This window comes from Phaethon lepturus, unplaced genomic scaffold, assembly GCF_000687285.1.
Source record: "Phaethon lepturus isolate BGI_N335 unplaced genomic scaffold, ASM68728v1 scaffold21787, whole genome shotgun sequence".
Classification (NCBI taxonomy): domain Eukaryota; kingdom Metazoa; phylum Chordata; class Aves; order Phaethontiformes; family Phaethontidae; genus Phaethon; species Phaethon lepturus.
In genome coordinates this window covers 16,348-36,752 of record NW_010550082.1, presented here as the reverse complement: position 1 = coordinate 36,752, position 20,405 = coordinate 16,348, and the positions used below count along the sequence as shown (strand labels likewise).

Below are 20,405 nucleotides of genomic sequence, written 5' to 3'. Positions count from 1 at the left end.
GAAGGTCAGTAGCGAAGGCACGTGATACTTTGCTGGCAAAAGTTGCCCTGTTGGAAGAAAGCACTGACCCAACCAGCAAGGGCGGAGTCCCATCACACCAACTCAGCACCTGCATTCCCTGCAGCCGTGCGATGCCCAGAGCCTCACAGCTGAACTGCCTGTATCATTACAGGAGGGCTTGAGGCAGTTCCAGGGGCTCTTTTCCTGCTTGTCAGGATGTTGTGCAAGATGCTGCCTCTTTTGGCGCTCGGGAAAAGCGTGGGCATTGTTCTGCCGTGGCCTGGGAGCCTGTTGCAGCTTGGACCCTTGCCTTGCATTTACTTTGAGAGAAGCCGTTCGGAGGCCCGGTGCTCGGGATTGTTGGGGTGAGGATGGTTGAGAAATGGTAGTATTTCCCTTGGGATTTCTTTGGGCTCTGCTCCGTGAGCTGCTCCTTCAGTGGCGTTCTCTGGCTGCCACCCTTGGATCCCTTCTCTTGAAGGACCCCTGGCTGTAATTACGCCTGTGCCGAGTCTGGTTCCTCAGTAGCGATCTCCAGCCTCTTTCTGCTGCGTGCAAGGAGCTGCTGCTTCTGAGCTCCGCTTGGAGCGGGCAGAGTCTTGCCCAACCCCTCTCCAGCTGTGGTGACAGCTCTCGCAGAGTGGGTTACCTGCGCTTAGGTGTGGCTCTGCCCCCACAGTGGGTTCTCCTCCACTTTCCTCCTCCTCCTCTCTCTCTCCTCCTCAGCCACTTTGTGGCTTAGAAAACAAAGCCTTTGGCAAGTGAAGGAGGTGCCTGCCCTTCCTGGGGGAGGGCCAGCTGGCCTGCATTTGATTATGGCAGCGCCTCCTCATCCCTCCCCATTGTCCTTGCTGCTGTAGGAATGCCAGCCTTTTTGCACTCCATCCCCTGAACAAGTGTTGCTGCCTCTGGGGCCCAAAGTGGGGCTGGGGCCCTTCTTCCCATCCATCCAGGCCCTGCTGGCAGGAGAGCCTCTCTGCACATCTCCATGCACCTTCCCTCGGAGTCGGATACACCCGTCCTGACTCCGGCAGCAGACGGACAGACACAGCAAAAAACCCTCTTGTAAGTACCGAGCGGCCGCTGCCCCGGCTGACGTGTGAGTTGTATTGAGATTGTTTGGAAACCATGTAGAGAAAGCTTTTCACTCGCTTGCGCGTGTCCGTATGCATCCAGCATGAATCAGAGTGCTTTGTGTGTGTCTTTGTGCGCTCAGAGCCCTGTGGGCTCTGTGCATCTTTGCACGGTCCCTCTGAATCCCAGGGTTGTGCTGTCTGTAATACAGCAGTGCCTGTCCCTCTTTCTCTTTCTTAGAGGATATTGCATCATCGTTTCATCGGGCATTATTTAACTGTGCCTAGAAGTTGTTGCTGGGATTGCATGCTTGCAGACTAGCTGGGTGTATGCACAGGGCAGGTGGGACCTTTGGATCTGTCCAGACTTCTGCTTAAAGGTTGCAGACAGCACAAGAGAGGGCTGCTCTCCTCGGCTGCTCCAAGGTTTGCTTGGGCTCCTGGCTGGTGAGTGACTGAGACCTGCTGGCACAGTGTTCCCAGCTTCAAGAGATGGATCTGGTCTTAGATGTGACAGCAGAAATCCGGAGCATGATAAATAAGCTGACTTTCCCAGTTGTCATTACCTCCCACTTCTCCCTGAAAGATTCAGAACAGTGACCTGCCAATACCTTGTTTTCTGCTGTGCTCGGTTTCTGATGATGTACCAGATATAATGTCGCAGATGATGGTTTGGAGGAAAAAAAAAAGTCCCCTTCAGGCAGTAAATTATTGATGTTTCTTTTTGTTTAGTCTTTGATGAGGAAAGAAGGGTTGTGAATGCTGGTCTGTAGGAAGCTGGATTTCCTAAGTTCCTGCCCCCCCCCCCCCGCCCTGTTTGGCACAGTTTGAGAGTTAATTTTACTGAAAGGATGTTATGATTCCCTGCTCTGGGAGTGTGCTTGGAGGAGATTTTGGAGAATTGGAAAAAGGGGCATTTGATGTGTCCTTATTGTAGCACATTTATTATGAACAGGGATGCAGATCTCTGTGCCACGGTGCTTGTTCTCTTGCTGGCAGTTGTCTGTGGGTCAGAACACGGCTTTGCCCCCCAGCACCTCAGAGCAAATGAGTTTTTTGCTGTGGCTTGTAACAGAGGCTTAACGTGTGTTGTCCTCTCTCTACCTCTGGGCAGAGATTGGCTTTACTCTTCCAGGGATGGGCTGCATGAAATTCCCAAATAAGAGCTTTCATCTGGTTGCTGGTGCAAGTACTGAAGATGCTGAAGGAAGATCGGAGTAGCATGTGCCTTCCTGATGCTGTGAAACTCAAAATTCAGAGGAAGCCACTGTTGTCTGGCTTCAGCATTGTCTGACAGCAGCTGTCTCCTCTCTCTTTCTCTCTCCTTTCTCTCCTTCCTCAGTTACGCTTGTAAAGTCGTGCCCCTAGACAGACAGCTAGTCTGATTTGCTCTCCTGTTTCAGGGGTGTCCTTTTTCATGCGCAGCCTGAAGCAGTTGGGGGAATGAGCCTAGAGGTTGGGAAATCGATCCTCTGGCAGAGTTCATGCAAGGTTAATGCATGAAATCTCTCCCTTCTCATTCCTGCCAGGTTTTTGCTGGAGAAGTTGTCTTGCAAGGTTAATCAGCCTCTGATGTTTACTTTCCTATCAAAGCGTGTTCATGTATCAGAAAGTTTCTGCTTTGCCTTGGAGTTTGAGATAGCCCTCTTGCACAAACAAGAGGTCTTGACCATTTACATCTGATGTGCTACAGCTCCCCTGTATTTTTCTGTCTTGCAAAATTAGTTATTTGGAAACGGTTATGTTTTATGACTTCTCCAGTAATTTACTGCTAGGTTTACTGGTGCCCGGGCTATTTTCTGTTGCATTTCATCGATGACTTTATTGCCAAACTGGCATCGCAGCAGTGCCCCTCGCTCCCAGCAAGCTCTGTGACAGTAGGTGAATGCTAAACCGTAGCTTGCTGGTTGCACGGCACAGGTGTGAGACTGGTGCGTAAGTTTGTCCCTCAGTTTTAGCAGTGAATTATTAAGGGTTTTTCACATGCTAAATTCAAGTACAATTCGCAGTTGAAGGTGAGGGGTTCTTGGCTTGAGATGCTTTTAAGCACCTTCCCCAGCACCGCAGGCTCTGCTTTTAGTGCAGTACGAGGTCTGTGTGATGTCTTTGTGGCATATGCAGGGGGCAAAGCTTTGATCTGTCTGTCTGGGCTCCTTCTCCCTCCTGCTGTGCTGGCTGAATTCTCCCCTCACTGGAGGGCATGGCAGGAAGAGGAGGCTGCCATGAGGGATACTATACCAGGCCAGCGCATGGCATCTTTTTGGGATGTACGCTGCTCACCCTTCAACTACCTTCCCTGCTCCCAGCAGTGCCAACACGTTCTGCCACTGCTGTTTTTGCAGGGGGAGCAATGCTTGATGTGTTGAAAGCTGCTTTCATCCTTGAGAAAACTCTGAGTAAATATTCCTCTGTGCCTTTGGCTGTACATGAGTGTAAACTGACAGTTGTCTGAAAGTCTGGGGCTTCCCTTTGACTCGGGTGGGATCAGATCTCCTGTAGGGTCACGATGCTGGTGGCCAGTCACTAATGGCACGGAAGCAGCATATTCCTCCCAGCAGGTTTAGGGATTTCCCAGCTCACGTTGCAGCTGAGCCGCAAGGGTAGTGCGTTGCACTTGAGGTCTAAGATCTGATGCTAGCAGGCATCTTTCCTCGGCTGACCCCGGCCTTGTGCGTGTGTGCAATATGTTGGGTTTGGGTGTTTTTTTTCCCCCCCACTCTGATACTGGGATAAGAGCTGCTCAGGGTAACAGATTTTTTTTTTATGAATGTTCGTGTGCTGGCATCCATCTGGATGCTCAGATCCTCCCGGAGACTGGAATTCCCTTGAGTCACGGGAGTTAAATAGATGTGTTCAAGCAATCTGGACATGAAGCTCCCCTCGGCGTACAGATGGGGCTGGAGCTCACAATGGCTCCCATCTGCATATCAAAGCCCTGGACATATGGATGGGGTTCTTCCGAGCACCCGCTGCCTCTGACCAGGCTCCTTTAGCTGCTTCCCAGGGGCTTGTGTCCGACGAGTACATCGTAGCGTGCTCTTAAATCGGGGAGCTATTTCTAGCCTTGTCAGCTACCCTGAAGAAAGGAGGCCCCACACATGCGCTGGGTTGCTGGGTTCAGTTTTAGCTCCATGTCTCCAAAGGCACAAGCTCCAGCAGCGCAGTGCAGAGATGTCCCAGCATATCATTGAGTAATTAAGCAGAGTTTGGCTCATCTTGTCACAGAGGAAAGGATGCGAATTGAAGGCTACAGAGAAAACAGCCATGCTCCTCCATCCAGGCCCAAGGGCGTACTGGAGGTTTCACAATCCCCAGCTGGGCCTGGAGGACCTCATTAAAAGGGAGCCAGTGCAGAGGAGACAGGAGACATCTCCCACAGTCCAGCCTGTCCTCACTGGCCTGCGGTGTACTATTACAGCAGGGTATTTGTACAGCGTCATGATGTGGCTGTTGGGACAGATGTAAAAGCAAAGCATGCAAATAAAAAAACCCAAAAAAACCAACCACCCACCTCTGGAGGTGCCATCAGTCTCTGTTCAGAGTGATTTGTTGCTGTTGTGCGAAGTTGCCAGCTTCGGGTTGACTCACGCATCTCGCTGTGGTTTGATCCTGAATCTGGCTGGTAATGTGAGGCTCGTGGCTGTTTCCAAAGAGGGGAGTTGTTCCATTCCGTAAAAGAAGCCTGAAAACATGCTGCCCTTTTCCTCCTCCTAGGCAGTGGTCGTACATCCACAAACACACACGCTCGCTCCTTCGTGCCTTCTGCTTTCTCAGCCACCAGTGAGTTACACTCAATGTGTAACACTTTTCATGTCAATTTTTAGATGGTTCTGTGACTCTGTAGTGACTGGCGTAGGCTGTAGCCAAAGGAAGGACCAGCCACCAGATTCCAGTTGGAGGGGAGGACGGTGGCCAAAGCAGACTTCGGCATGCAGTTTGGGTTTGTAACTGGTGAAGCATCAGAAAGGAGGGAAGATAATATTCACCAAGGCAGGGAAACGGAATCTGCTCTTACTTCTGGTAAGAAGGGGTTGTGAGCAGAATTTCATTGACAAAAAAACCTTTGCAATCAGTGCACAAAGCTGATGAAAAGACAGGCAGTGCCTCAAATGTGAAAAGGCTGGCCTGCAGCAAATGCAAACATTAAAGGTTCTGATTTCACTGTGAGCAAACTCAGTGTGGTCCTTTGGGCTCAGGAGTTTTTAAATGTAGAGGAAAATCCCCTTAGCGGGACAAAAAGAAAAGGGGCAGAGAAAATCAGTCCAGAATTTACCCAAAGGTGCAAAGTCATAAGCGACGGTGGAGCAAAAAGGAAAAATTGAGGGGAAAACTGCACGTTGCTGGCTGTGGGGAGATCTTCTGCAGCTGCAGAGCAGTGGAAGCTGTGGGGAGGGCAAATCTCAGCCCCTTGCTTTCCAGCTTCCTAGGGAGTAATTTTACACGTGTAAGTATTTTACATTCAAATATATACCTGTGTGTACACATTATATATACACGTTTATAAATATATAGTAAAGCTGGCACAGGCTGCTCTGTGGAAGTTCTGAATTGTACCAAAGCAGGGATTGTTGTGGCTTGTTGTGATCATCAGTTGAGTCAGCCTGTTCCTAATGGAGCTACCCTAGGTGTTGCCCGGCAGTTGCAGCAGTTCAAGAGAAGAAGGGCAAGCACGCGTCCTGCGTGCCAGCTCCAGCACGATGAGCCACATTTGCCCTTTGGGTCCTCGTGCTGTCGTCAGGAGAGCAGAAATCATGTGCAATCCTATTTTATCTAATTATATTCTCCTGTAATTAGACTTTCCTGGACTTGTCAAGCCTGGCTGCCCAGAGGGGAAACGAAGGGGTTTTTGAGCTCTGTTTGTGTTCACCTGGAGCGCTGCTGCAAAAGGATTTCCAAGCATGTTGCTCTAACGAGCATGCTTCGATGGTTGGTTGGGCTGCGGTGTGCTGAGACCAACCCTGATGGGTGCTGCTTCCCTGACCCCTTCTCTCCTGGCCAGCTGTGGGTATTTACCTGTTCTCTTGTTGTATGCTTAAACCCAAGGGGTTTGTAGGCTGCGCTTGTCTCTCATCCTTTGCCCTCCCTCAGTGTTTGTTCAGCATCTGGCACTTGGTAACAGGCAGAAATGCAAATACAGGGTTTAAAGGCTGCTTTCCTTAGTAGCTAGTTTTAGGCAAACTGGTGATTTTAGTGGGCTTTCCTCCCTTGCAGAGAGAAGGAGGAGGTACTGTGAGCTACGCAACAACTCAGAAATGGTTTAGCTTTTTATGTCAAGAGGGTGAGTCCTTTCTGAGCTTTTACCAGCTACATCCTACATAGGGGACAGTTTTGATTAGTTTGGTTTCTGCTGCTCACAAATCCCAGGCAGGGCTTCAAATGCAGTTTGGAAAAATCAAATGCTACAGGGTGGGGAAGACAGTAACAGTGAACCTCTGCGTAGAGAGGAGACTTCGAACTCAGTGGCTTTGCTGAAATGCTTACGCTCTGAAATTACATGGGTTTTTTGTACATCCAAGTGCAGCTGCCAGCTTGCAGAGCCGCAAATCTCACTAGAAGCGAGCAGGGCTGTGGCTTTTAGAGATGCGGAAAAAGCGTTGCGATGTCTAGGAGGGATCACTCTCTTCTCCAAAGCACTTGTGTGGTGACTTGCTTTGAATTCTGCTTGAATTTGGGGTTGGTTGGGATGTTTTCTCACCCTCTTTTTGCATTGAAAGAAAGGGGATCTGGCCTGTGCCCAGTCGGGGTGTTCTCCGCACACTTCAGTAGTTCTCGTGTGAAGTGCGGCCCCTTCCCCCTCCGCCTTGTCTCTGGTTACCAGGGCTTCTCAATCTGGTATTTAGGCTAGCAGCATTTGCTTGTGAATAGCTGGAGCTGAGATGATGCACCGAAGCGGTGACCCAGCCATAGGGGATGGTAATGTACAGCATGGAGCTGGGCGCAGCCAGGATATGGACCCGCTCTGTACAGATGGGAGGGTAGGATGAGGGCTGTTTTTAAGCCACTAATCAACTTGCCCAGGGGGTCATCTGCAGGTCCTGAAGTCTTGCTCTCCCCCTGCCCCTTCCTTCGTGGGTGCTCTCAGTGTCAGTGGATTGGAGCCTGAGGGAAGCATGAAGCAGATCCAAGCCGAGCGGTGAGCCGACCGCTTTCTACTGCAGCTCGTTGGTCCCTGAGAGGTAGCAGAGAGACAGGCTTGCCACTGTTTTCCACCTGACAGCTCTTGTGACGATAAGGTTTTAGCTGGTATAATTTTCCTTTCAATATATTTTGATGTAAAGTGGCTTTTGAATTGTGGTCCTTCTGAACTGTCAGCATACAAGGCGATCTCCGGCCACAGGTCCCTGCTAATGCTGTGTGTGCAGGGGACACATCAGTGTTGTGAGTGGAGTCAGTTCTCAATGCAGTCTAAAGCCAAGTTGGATTTTAGAGGGAATAAGCCCAAATGAGCATCTGTAATGAGGGGAGCACACCTGAGAACAGGCATTTCCATGCAAGAGCAATATTTATTTTGGACTTGTGTTGTGGTAAGTGCCCTGTCAGTCTTTACTCTTGCACTGCGACCGGCGTCTCGGCTCTGCAGGATTCAGTGCCGAGACCCTGGGGGCTGCTGGCAGAGCAGGGCAGCTGTGGGAGTTGGTGCCTACATGGCACCATGTATAACTGTTGGGGAAGCGTTTGGATTGGTCCTTGTGATGCTGTGATCTCTTCTGGCTGCACCCGTTCTGTCTCCTTTGCAAGCCAACCTCATTTTAGAGCGAACTTAGTAGTGGTGAGAGAAGGTCTTGTTAAATGGGGAGTTGTGCAGTTGTTTCTTACCGCAAAACCCGGCGATGAGCTGTGTCTGACAAACAGCAGAGGGGAGCACAGCTTGCGTATAGGAGCTGCACGCAAGCTGGATCAGGGCTTCTTTGATGATGTTGGTTTCTTTTTCGCTGTCCTTGGCAATGTTCCCTGCTGTCATGCTGCTTCCCTCTCTCTGTGTTGTAGAAAAGCAGGGGAGTTGGGGGGCTTGCAGTCCTGGGACATGGTCACAGAATGACGGGGGACTCGGCCTGTCTTGTTGCTGTGCTTCAGTTCACTGTACGCACAGCTGTTCTTGCATCCCTGTCTGTATCGTTGCTCCCATCAGGATCAGTCCTGGCTTTTTACCACCCCTGTCTCTGCTCCCCTGTGCGGTCCCTTCAGATTTTAGAAGGAAACCTTCTAGCAGCAGAGTTGTGTCACCCACCTAGGTGCATTTTTCTTCTGCAGAAGGTTGGAGGGCTTGTGTTCTGCCTACTCAACCTACCTCTGGCTATTCAGGCATCCAGTTTCCTACATGACAAGAAAGATTAGAGTTATAATCATCATCTCCCCACAGTAAGAGGCAAAGGAGAAGGTTTGGACTAAGGCAGGCCCCCTTGAAATTGCCCCTTCTGGCATATGTCTGTAGATGCACAATTATCATCTCCTGCCTTGGCTACCCAGAAAGGTGTATTGGAGATCACTGGACCTTGAGTATGAGGGGGATCTGGTGGGTTTGTGATAGGTTTGGCTTGGGAAGGTGTGATACGGTGGTTCAGGTGAGGATCCAGGACCCTGGAAGGCTTTCTGTGCAGTGTTGGCAATGTGTTGTGAGCCAGGGCCGAGCAGCTTCTCTTGGCCTTCGGTGGTGCCAAAGACAACAGACTCCAGCAGCTTCTGTCCTTGATGCACTGCAAGCTTTGGTGAAATATCAGGGACCAACACAGGGTGATGGGCTTCAGGGTTGCACCTCATGCTTGAGTGAAGTCCCTGTCTCTTCTTACAGCATGGCAGGTCCCCAAGAGCCCCTGCCTCCCTGGGCAGCCTGGCAGGACCAACCTGTTGCTGACTCCTCACATAGCTGCTGCATAGGTCAGCCCTGTGTCTGCAGGAAGCAGGTTTGTCTTTAAGCCTGTAATTGAGAGTTTCAGTAACGACTTGTCTGTAAAGATCAAAAGCCGAGGAACCAGGCAGGAAAGAGCCTGTACCAGACATGGTTTGGAAGATTCAGCTTCCCTGTACACAGGTGCTGCCTCTTCTATCCGAGCAGCTCTTGCAGCTTGGTAGAGAACCTGTAGGGCTGTCTGCTTCCCCGAAAGCCCCACAGCTGGAGGGCAGCATCCTGGCTTAGCTGAGCCTGCTTTGCAAACTTACCAGCACAGAGATGACGGCAATACCCCTGCCTGCACGAGGATGTTCCCCCCTGGGTGCCAGGGCGCACGTGGTCCGTGGAGAGGGCTGCCATTTCATGTGCTGAAAGGGGCAGTTGAGGCGCATGGTGTGACTGGGCAAAGCCTTGGTGGCCACTTAGCATGTTACCAAGCAAGCAGCGGGGTGTGGAGGGCTGCTTCCATTGTGCAAGGAACAAAGCTGAGCTATTCACTAGCCTGCAACAGGCGCTGGGGATGGAAGAAATGCTACTGAGATTGAGAGTCATTTTTGCGCAGCCCTTGGAGTCCTTGCCAAGAACAGACAGATACCACATGAAGATGAGAGGTGGCGGGGCTGCCTCCCTGTGTGGTTTGCAGCCTTGATTCCTCCTTGCCGTGGCCCCATGCAGATCTTTGGACTTTCCTAGAAACAAAAGCAGCCTCTTTTCTCTCTCTCTCTCTCTCTCTCTCCCCTCCATCTGCTCATGGAAGTGAGGTCCCCAGCCTCTGAGAAGGCCTTCACAGAGCGGCTGCTTTCTCACCTGGCTGCTGTAAAGGCTAGGCTGGCCTGCTGGCTGTACCTCTCCTGCATGTTGCCCTCAGCACCTTCTTTCAGAGCCATCAGTGAGCGAAAGAGAGCCGGCGTGCAGCCTTCAGTCAGGATCAACCGTTGACCTCTACAGCCAGAACAGTGAGATCTGCCCTCAGCCCACACTGATGGCCAGCCCCTGGTCAGCGCAGAGCTGGAAGAGGCTGGTGTTGGTTTGCCTACAGCTGGAGGGAGCTGCTCAAAAAAAACCCGCAGAAAAATAGGCTATCTGTCACTGCTGTGCAGTTTGGCCAGCCTCCGCCGCAGTCAGCATTTCACCTTGCCCTGACGTGCTTCTGCCTTCAGGGAATAAAAGACCCTCCGCATCACGGATAAATGCAGATTCTCACCAGGGTCTGGCATGTCCTCTGCCTCTGCACGCCCCTCCTGGCCCCCAGCAGCGGGCAAGTCTAAAGCATAAAGCCTGGCTCAAGAGAGAGGCAGGTCAGGGGCCTGTTGCTGCGCTAGGCTAGGTGATGGGAGGTGAGGGGGCTGCTGCTCTCTCGATTGTTCTGCGCTGTGGTTGCATGGGGCTGTTTGAGAAGTGTTTCCCCCGAGCAGCTGCTGATGTTTCTGAAGCAGCTCCTTGCTCCGCATGAGTAATGGGCCTGGCTGCACGCACGCCGCGCAGCTGCAGCCTGAAAGAGTAATGCAGACGGCCTGCGGGAGCTCCAGCGGCATCCGTCCCTGGAGTGACTCTGCTCGGTCTGCAGGCTGCCCTCGTGTGCTGGCATTCAGCTCTCGTACGAACAGCAGTGCCTGGCTCTGGTCGCTGTCGCCATCGGAGGGCTAGGCACCATGTGAATGAAGCACCTCCTGCCCTGCTGACAGCAGAGAGGAGCCTGGCACCTGATCTGTTTGACCACCACGTTGTCGCTGATGGGGACGCAGCATCTGCTCCATGTCTGCATGAAGCTTGGATGGATTTTCTTGGTGTCTGAGGCTCTTATTTGGCATAAAAATAAGTGCTTTAAGCTCTCTGGTCTGGTTCACTTCAAGGGCAGCCTGTGGTGTTTCCACACATCGACTGCTCTCAGGCAGTTGGGGGAAGGTGCCAGGCAGGTCTGTCATGGATGTTTTCCCTGTGTTGTGCATCTCATTTTAACAAATAACTATGTGTTCTCACTGATGAGCAGTGAAGTTCCCTGGCCAGGCGTATGCAGCTGGTCACATCTTATTCACTCCATCGTTAAACCTCATTATTATTCCTGCTTTATAGAGAAAGTAGTGGCTTATGGGCCTGAGTAATTCAGATGTTTGCTTTGCCTCTCGTTTTCATCGATGACAGGCAGGTCTTAGTGGACGGTGCTTCATCAGCCATTTGTCCCGCTCCTCTTGTTTGACCGATACGGCAGAGCTGTTTTAGCAAGGCCAGCACAAGCACTGCTGTTAGAGTTAAACCCCATGAAACTGCTTCCAGCATTCCTGGAGTATTAGAAATAAACTGCTGAGCTCGATATTCAACTAACCAGTACAAGCATGTAACACAGGAGCAAGCAGGGCCAGGCAGGTAGGCAGGGCACAGCACACCGCTCGGGTGCCAACAGGCATGGGAAATGCACTGAGCTTGCACGGTCTCAGACTCCTACTTGCTGCAAGGATGGGTCAGAGCACTCGGGGCGACCCACAGAGCCCAGCTCTGATTCGAGCTCCAGGCCTCTGCATGCCATCAGCTCCGAGGAAACGGCAATCCCATTCCCAGCAGCTTACCAATGCCCCCTCGTCCTGTGTGGTAGTGCTGAGAATGGCCGGGCAAAGGAGGAGGGCGAGTTCCAGGTTTTACACTGAGCAGGACCACACTGAGGTGTGAATCCCTGCAGCCTTGGCAACAGCTTCCCCTGCCCGGAGAAGACAAACGTGCCCAGCAGTGTGGGTGCCCGGTGTCACAGGGACCTGACGGGGAGGTGGAGCTGGGGCAGAGCAGCCAGCACAGCTGAAGCCCTCTGTATAAGGAGCTGTTTGTTTTGCTGAATTGTTAAGCCCCATTGACAATAGCAGTCCCCCCTCCCCTCACGCTGGAGGAGCTGTGGTGACCACACACTGATCCTTTCTCTTGTCTTGCGCTTTAGGTGCCGAATTAGGGTTATTCTTCCCCGAATCCCTCTTACTGGCCGTTGCCTTTTGTTCTCGCTCTCTGCAGGCGTACGAGTGGGCCTTGGAAGGGATGCGACACCTTGCCTGCATCAGCATGGAGGACTGCAGCTCCGCCGAGCACTGTGCAGGTGTGATCAAGTGCCTGGAGAGTTACAAGGGGCAGCACCCGGACATCAGCGATGCCCGGTTCCAGGAGATGAAGGAGCTGGCCTGTGAGCTGAAAAGCGACAAGGGACTCAAGCAGTGGAAATTTGCATGGTCCAAATGCCAGGAGACCAAGCTGGTTTTTGAAAAGAAACTCGAAGCAGCCTTGAGAACAAGGAGGTCTCTGCTGTCAGACCGCAAACCGCCTGCAGGGGAGCAGCCCCAGGCTGGCGGTCTGTCCCACCGGAGGCACTCTGAGGGGGCAACCTCCGGGTCCCACTGGGACAGGACTTGCAACGCGTCCCACTGCTGCAGCAGGTCCAACCGCGCTTCGGGGTGGACTAAGGAGAAAGCTTCCTCTCCCTCCCCGAGCTGCCCTAGTGATGTCAGTGCTGGGGAAGAATTTGCCTGCCAAGCTGCTCTCAGCCCTGGTCCTCACTCGAGCAGAGTTTCCTTTGCCAGCGGGGCCTCCAAGTCTCCAAAGCTGCCTGAAGAAAAACCAAACCTGGAGAACATATTAGAAACCCTGGAGGTGAAGCCATCCTGTACCTCCACTCCAGCCTCTGGGAAGCTGCCTCCTAGGAGGATGCTCCGGAAGGCCCAAAGCTTTGACCTCCCTTGCGGTGAGAGCCTGTGGTCAGGCTGCCAGAGGACACTGAGCGAGCCGGCCAGATACGGCAACACCGGCGTCTTTATTAAAGGGCTGGAGGTGAGCAGTACTGAGCTGGTGGACAGGACTTTTGCGCTGCGGCAGCAAGCCGCTCACAGCTGGGCTGCGGACTGCCTGCTGGAAGGACAGAGGGGCTGCCTCTCCGTATCGGAAGCCAAGAGCTGGGGCAGGTAAGTGGCTATCACGCTCGGTGCTGCGGTCTCTGGGTAGTGAGAAGTCAGGCAGCCAAGATGTGAAGAGTTGTGCAGTGACAGCTACTTTCCAACGGGAATGGGGCAGATGGATGGAGAGGTAGAGCTCCAGCTTCCCTGCTCTCAGCCTGGCATGTGCCTGCGCGAGGTGGCAGAGAAACGGGATCTCTTGCTCTTCCCCCACACTGTGATTCCTTCCTAAGAGGGGAAGGGGCAGTTCCCAGGCCAGGGAGGGGGTCTCTGAGCATTGCTGGCGTTAGGGGATGAGGGTTCGCAGGGACGTAGCGCTCGGGGACCTAGCAAGCCAGTGGTAGAGGTGCAGCGGGAGAGGAAAAGCACAGTGCATCATCCCACCCCACTTTTGGGGTGGCTGTACCCAGAAAGGTGTGGGGCACTTCCAGTACCCTGTGACAGCTGCCTTACAGGTAAGAGGGTGTTTGTAGCCTTTTGAGGCTGAGATCTCTGTCTGGGTGACCTGCAGCTGGCTTTTGTTCTTTTCCTTCTCTGTCCTTGAGGATCTCAACTTTGTTGTACTGCCACGTGCCAAGGATGTGGAGAGTCCAGGGATGTGAGCTGTTCTTGTCACCAGGCAGGTCTTTCAGCTGCTCTTGCTGGAAAAGATTTTTTTTTTTTTAAGTTAAAAAAATAGTGTTAAAAGTGAGAAACTAGTGCTGGATGCAGGGGGACCACAGAGCTCCTTCACTGCTTCTGCTCCAGATGGGATGGTTGGGGACAGTGAAATCCTCTGGAAGGGGCCTCTGGTAGCCCAGCATGTGTCAGGAAAGCCCCCGGAACAGAAGCAGACAGAAGGTTAACTGATTCGCTTCTCAAGGGAGCGACGCAGCAGCCCTCCCATCCATCGGCACTGAGGCAGTCCTGCTGGTCGGTCTTCTGAACAGCCAGGAGTAGGCTTGGGGGAAAGCTGGAAGGCAGGGAAAGCAACACGTTGGAGTAGTTGTTTCTGGTGCTGCACTGCCTCACAGTGGAAACCCTGAGTAGCTAGGAGCGATCCTTTCAGAGACATGCGGAACAACCCGTGCTAGGAACTGCTGTTCGATGAAGGGAAGTGAGATTTGTTCCCTGCTCTCATTCTTGCTGGGAAGAGCCCAAACTGCACCTGGGTCCAGAACTTGCATTCTCCCCGGGTTAATGTTGCCTCCCACTGCATCCACTCATCAGGCTATCTCCTCCTCGTGGAAGTTACCGTGACTTCAGCTTTCCCTGTTGTTTCAGGAGTGCGGCTGTTTGCAGGGCAGCCTGTTGTGTTCAGAGCAGGGGCTGGGTGTACCTGGGGGTGCGTGTCCTGCTGAGGTTAGGTCAGGACCGCAGCCAGCCTGGGGCTTGCCCTTCCTGAACAGGAAAGCCGACAGTTCCTTGGGTCAGCCAGGAACTTTCAGTGCTCGAGGTCAGAGACATCACAGATGGTTGTGAATCTGAGCTTGGATGGTGCTCAGGGATCATCTCCTCTCCCCGTTGGGTTTTAGGGAGAGCTTCTCTAGGGGTAGCCCAGTGCTTTGCAGGTGCTCTTGACTGCTGCAGCGGGGCTGAGCGTTTCCTATTGCAGCAAGCTGCGGCACATCATTGATGAGATGGTAACCACGGAGCGGGAATACGTGAGGTCGCTTTGCTACATCATTGATAGCTACTTCCCCGAGATGGAGCGCCTCGACCTCCCCCAGGACCTGCGTGGGAAGCGCAGCGTCATTTTTGGGAACCTGGAGAAACTCTACGACTTCCACAGCCAGTACTTCCTGCGGGAGCTCGAGAGCTGCTGCAACCCCCCGCTGCGAGTCAGCCACTGCTTCCTCCGACACGTAAGGCGTCAGCACCTTCCCTCGGGGTCGGGCTCCTACGCCCAGCAGTGCCTACACGTTTGCCCGCTCACCTGCATGTTAGGGGGCTGTGGCTCTTTGGGAGTGGGAGGACTGCCCTGTGCCAGGTTGGATTGTCCCCTGCCAGCTCAAATGCTGGTTGGACTTGGATGGCTCGGTGTGGCTGAGCCCAGGCAGCAGCAGATGCTCTTTGCTTTTCCTGTTGCTCTTTGTTACCAAGAGACACTGCCAGGGAAGCAAAATGTCTGCTCCTTAAAGCCCATCTGCTCCTGCAGGGGCATCTCTTATCCCGTCTTCTGCCTGTGGTGTCGGTGTGGAAGGACTCCAGTGAGTGGAGGGGTACGGGCATGCTGCTCTTCTTGAAAAGGGCTGCTAGGGAGAAACGTGGGGCATCAGTGTTAAGCTCAGCTGCCCCACGCAGGTGTGCTGCTACCAGCCGAACAGTTGGGGTATGTAAGGGGTAAATGGGACAGTGGATTAAAAAGTCCTCGCTACTATAAGAGGAGGACGACAAGAATATTCCCTGGCTCTTAATGAACTCGAAGCAAAGTCATTCCTGATGCCGTAGGAGGCTCTGGTGCAGCCTGGGAGAGGCAGAAGTACTAGCAACCAGCCCCGGGCATGGCTGTCGCTGTGTCCCGGGTGTGCATTGGTCTCAGGCAGGGATCTCTTTTGCAGAAAGACCAGTTTGGGATGTATGCATTGTATAGCAAGAACAAGCCAAAGTCGGACTCGTTGCTGGCCAGCCATGGGAATACCTTCTTCAAGGTAAATTCCACTGCGTACATCACGATTGCTCTCGGTGTTCGGGTCGCTGATCTGTTTAAATGAGCCCAACTTTCCTGCCTGAGGCATGCTCAGCACTACCTTTCTGCACAAGTGTATGTGGGGGGACGGGGCAGAGGTGCTTTGGAAAGGAGCCCAGCGCACAGCAGCATTGGTCCTGTGGCCTTGCATTTCCCCGCAGGGTGAGCGGGGTACCCCAGTCAGCAAAGCTGTGGGTGTCAGGGCCTACCTGGGGGCACGGGGCTTTCCATGGGAAGCTGCTTCCCTCACTCTCTGCTATGTTTCTCAGTTTAAGCAGGTGCAGCTCGGGGATAAGATGGACCTGGCCTCCTACCTGCTGAAACCCATCCAGCGGATGAGCAAATATGCCCTGCTCCTGAAGGACCTGATCAAGGAGTGCAACGAGGCACAAGAGCAGGAGCTGGGCTACCTCCGTGCAGCTGAGGAGATGGTGAAGTTTCAGCTCCGGCACGGAAATGACCTGCTGGCCATGGATGCCATCCGCGACTGTGACGTAGGTTTCAGTGTCCTCCCCTGCCCAGAGGGGCAGAACCACGCTTCTTCCTCCTAGATGTGGGGTCTCTGGGTGGTGTGGTGATCCTCCCCTCAAACTCTTACAGCGATCGGTGTCTGCCAGCCAGCATAGTGGGACTACTGAGGCACAGGGCAAGGGAACAGCGGGGCTTGGGGGTCTCCTTGATCCTAGGACAGACAGCCTGGGTGCTGTTACTTGAGCTGGGTGAGCTGCTTGTCGTAAAGGCACTCCACGCTGCTTACTGGTGAGGTGAGGCAGCCTGGCAGCCCTTGCCAGTGGTGTCCCATAGGCTGTCTTTGAGCCCTTACACCTCTTTTGAGCTGGTGATAAGAGAGTCAGGCAGTTTGCAAGAAGGAATTCGAACTGATGCTGATGCCAGGCGTAGGCTAAAATCAGCTAGGTGTGACTTGAAGGAGAGGCAGGCAAAGTGCAGCACTGGAAGAGGAGAAACCACAGGGCTCAGGGTGGAGGAAGATGGATCTGGGACAGGAAGAACTGAGGGACAGAGATACTCCTGGCAGTTTGATGGCACTCTCTTCCTCTTTTCCCCCTGAGAGCGCGCTCTTGGGGGGGCAGCTGGAGGCAGCAGCCAGAGGTTTGTCACAGGTCTGCACAGAGTGACAGCAGAGGGTCACCTGTGGGCTATGCCTAGGAGAGAGGTGCAGCTCTCCCCTGAGCTGTGGGCCAGCAGCAGCCCGACCTCTTTGAGCCCTCCTAATGTGATGGGTAGCTACCATTTCTTCCCCACCCGGGCCAGAGCCATATGGGACCCTGCTCTCCCTGTCCAGGCCTGGAGCTGATCCTGCCGGGGTCTCACCAGGATGTTCCCTGTGTCCAGGTGAACCTGAAGGAGCAGGGGCAGCTGGTGCGGCAGGACGAGTTCACCATCTGGCTGGGCCGTAGGAAGTGCCAGCGACACGTCTTCCTCTTTGAGGACCTGATCCTGTTCAGCAAGCCCAAGAGGATCGAGGGCGGCTTTGATGTGTACATCTACAAGCGCTCCTTCAAGGTGAGGGCAGCCCTGCAGCTCTCTTGTGCAGGAGGTATCTGTGGCTGGTTTCCCCATGGACTGGCGCTGAAATGGGGAGCAGGAACAGCACCTTCAAGAGCTGTGCTGCTCCCCCCACTGCTATGCTTTCTCCAGGCCATGCAGCGAAGCCCAAAGGGAATACTTCACACCTTAATGCCTGGGTCCCCTCTGTGCTGTGAGGTGTGGGACCGAGGTCTTCTGAGGGGCAGGGAGCATGAGGGAAAGGCAGTGTGTGTGTGGCAGGGAGGTGGTGCTGCCTCTGGATGAAGCACTGGGAATTGCCTGGGCTGTCTCTGCTCAGCTGTGTCCAGACCTTACCTGCTCCTGTCACCCTCAGGCTCCTTCCCGCTGGGTCTGCCGAGCTGGGGGTGCGCAGGGTGCAGGCAGAGTTTACCCTTTCTGGTCCTGGTGGAGCCCCAGTTGATGCTTTGCTCTTCCTTTTTCCGGCAGACTGCAGACATCGGTCTGACGGAGAACTCTGGAGACAGTGGCCTGCGCTTTGAGATCTGGTTCCGAAGGCGGAAGTCCAGCGACACCTACATCCTCCAGGCCAGCTCAGCCGAGACTAAGCAGGCCTGGACCAGTGACATTGCCAAGATCCTGTGGCAGCAGGCAGCCCGCAATAAAGGTGTGATTCCTTCCCGGGGCGTCTGCGCCGCGAAAGGTGCGGGAGCCCTGTTCAGCTCGTGCTGTCCTGAGTAGGTTTGGAGCCTGTTGCCAGGCAGCTCTGTGCAGCAAGCAGCTGTGTGCCAGCATGCAGCCTCTGGAGCATGTGCTGGGCTTGGCTGGGCATGTCCCTTCCCTGCCCCTCGTCTCCTTGGACCAGTCCAAGCTCTGTGTGACTGTAGATGCCCACCTGGACTCCGTGAGAGAAACGGGAGATACTAGCACAGGGTTCCCTGCCCTGGGAGTGTGGGCTGTGCTCCTGAAAAGCTCGCTGCCCTCTGGCTGGGTCCTTCCGCTCTGCCCCAGGCTTATAGAATCATTAAGGTTGGAAAAGACCTTTAAGATCATAAAGTCCAACCGTCAACCCAAAGCTTCGCGCTTGGCAGGACTCTCACAGGTGGGGTGGCACTGAGCTGCTTGGCCGGAGCAGGGCACAATTGCTTGTCTGTGGAGACTCCTCAGAACTGGGGAGCAAGGGGAGAACACATCTAACATCAAGTAGCGCAAGAGCAGCCCGGTGCCCATGGGAGCAACCTCATGATGCGGCTGTGGGTCTCTTCCTCTCCAGAAATCCGTATGCAGGAGATGGTCTCCATGGGTGTGGGCAACAAGCCGTTCCTGGATATCAAACCCAGCGAGGCAGCTATCAATGACCGTGCCATCGATTACATCATGAAAGGCAGAGGTCAGTGCCAGCCGTGCCTGTCCCCTTGCTCTGTGGGAGCTAGGCGGCTCTGGTGCTCAGGGCTTTTTTGGTATGTTTTCTGGCAGGTGCCAGGACCAGAGCATCAATCGCGGTGTCTCTGTTTGACCATTCCAACCCCTACAAGAGGACGCAGATGCAGCTCTCCACTGGCAGCACCCCTGTTGCATATGGCCCTTCCTCCTCCTCCTCCTCCTCCTCCCTGCTGGGCCCCCTCAACCTCCACATGTACCTGGACCAGGCTCTGCTGCCAGGTGTCCTGGCTCCCCGCCGCCCCTTTGACATTGGCACCTGCATCGAGGAAGATGAGCTGGAGCACGAGACGAGCAGCCAGCCGTCACTGAGTACGTACCGGCCCGCTGCTCCACGAAGCGCCCCGGGATGCGTGGGCTCTTCCCCCCACCTTGTTCCCCTGGGGTCACGGCAGTCCCTGCCCCATAGCCAAACTGGGGCAAGGAGGGGCCTGCCCTTCTGCGCCAGCTTTGTCTCGGCGTTCACGGGAGGAGTTAGCCTATGCCTGCCCCTCTGGTACGAGACACTCTGTTCCCTTGCTCTCGCCAGAGCCTTTGGCTTCCCCTGCGTCAGCTTCCCTGGCTGGTCTGTACCAATCTCCAGCGTCGTTTGCTACCCTTCCTTGGGTTATTTTTTGCCTATGGCTTTAGAGAGGCGTGTGGCTCACCAGCAGGCTTGGGTGGCCAGTGCCTCTGCACACAGATCCATTATCGAGTGTATGTGGGCGTAGGTCCCGTAGGCCAAATTCATGGCCATCAGCATGACCTTCCTCCTCTTCCCCCAGCAACAGAGAGCTCGGAGTCATCGCACTGCATGTCAGGCAGCGGCTCCAGCGGCTCCGACAGTGGCTGCGTCTCCAGCATCCCACAAGAAAGCTTCTGTGAAGACGTGGGCTCTCCCCACTACATGCCCCTAGGCTCACAACACAGCTCTGCGATGGAGGAGAAACCCAGGTTCGCAAACAGCCAGTACATTTCTGCAGTAAGTCCAAGCAGCCAAAATACTCTCTTCACTTTGCCCGTTCCTACCACTGCCTCTCACGGGGGGACCGAAGATGCTGCTTTCGGGCTAGGAGTCACTGTGGGGAAGTGACCTTTCCTCTTGCAGAGACTCCCCTCCTCTGGGCCGGGCGAAAGCCCCTCCGTTGCCAGACGCACTGGAAAAAGGACCTGTGGGGCTGGAGGCTACGCCAGGAGGGGCTGCTGCACCCACAGCAGCTGTACTGCTGTCCTGGGCTGGGTACATACCTGACCTCCCGGGATGGATGGAGCTCTGCTGCAGGTGCTGCTCAGCTCCTTTCCTGGGAGGTTCGGGCCTTTTTTGGGGAGCGATGAGACAGAGGAGCCAGGAGCCTGTCACTCTGAGATGTCAGTGTGTCCCCTCTTACGTTCCTGAGAGTTCTTAGCTGCTTCCGTTCCCTCTAGTTTGTGTCCTGATGCTGTTGTCCTCTAACCCTGTACTAATGCTGGCTTCTCTCCTCTGCAGAAAGCAGGCCAGGTCACCATAAGTCCCTCAACAATAGTGTGAGCCCCTCTGCACACGTATACCACCCAAGGAAGTGGAGTTGTTGTAAGTAGCCCCTGAAGGGGATTTTCCAGCAGGTCTGAGTGCTGGTCAGGTTTGTCAGGAGAACCTCACCCTCTGCTTCTCGAGGAGAAGCTTTCCACATGTGTTCCTGACTGGTCTCTGAGGTTCTGAGGCTGGAGAAGATGATAAAGATGTTATCTTAAAGATAACCAGCTCCCAGCACTGTAAACAGCCGGTCTGATGCCTCCCTGGTTTGAAGGAGCAGAAGCAAAACAAGCAAAAATCACTTTCAGGTAGTTGAGGCTTGAGCACCACCTGGTCAGCTGTGTTCAGATGAGCTGCCCGGCTGTCTAACCACTAATCTGTTTCTTGTGGCTGTTTATCGAAGTCCTGCTCTTTG

At 54.0% G+C, this 20,405-nt stretch overlaps 1 protein-coding gene across 1 annotated transcript in view; it reads left to right on the top strand.

Annotated features, from left to right (window-relative positions):
• The window catches only part of LOC104623386 (puratrophin-1-like), a gene marked incomplete at its 5' end in the record, with an annotated part of 55,689 nt that extends 35,684 nt beyond the window's left edge, over positions 1–20,005 (top strand). Inside the window, 11 exons of the mRNA XM_010290461.1 lie at positions 11,956–12,290; positions 12,369–12,893; positions 14,479–14,728; positions 15,425–15,514; positions 15,822–16,046; positions 16,906–17,076; positions 17,548–17,725; positions 18,332–18,448; positions 18,535–18,810; positions 19,263–19,459; positions 19,964–20,005. Coding sequence (XP_010288763.1) covers positions 11,956–12,290; positions 12,369–12,893; positions 14,479–14,728; positions 15,425–15,514; positions 15,822–16,046; positions 16,906–17,076; positions 17,548–17,725; positions 18,332–18,448; positions 18,535–18,810; positions 19,263–19,459; positions 19,964–20,005 — 2,406 coding nt within the window. The remainder of the gene's footprint in view (positions 1–11,955; positions 12,291–12,368; positions 12,894–14,478; positions 14,729–15,424; positions 15,515–15,821; positions 16,047–16,905; positions 17,077–17,547; positions 17,726–18,331; positions 18,449–18,534; positions 18,811–19,262; positions 19,460–19,963) is intronic.
• Positions 20,006–20,405: the final 400 nt, after the last annotated feature.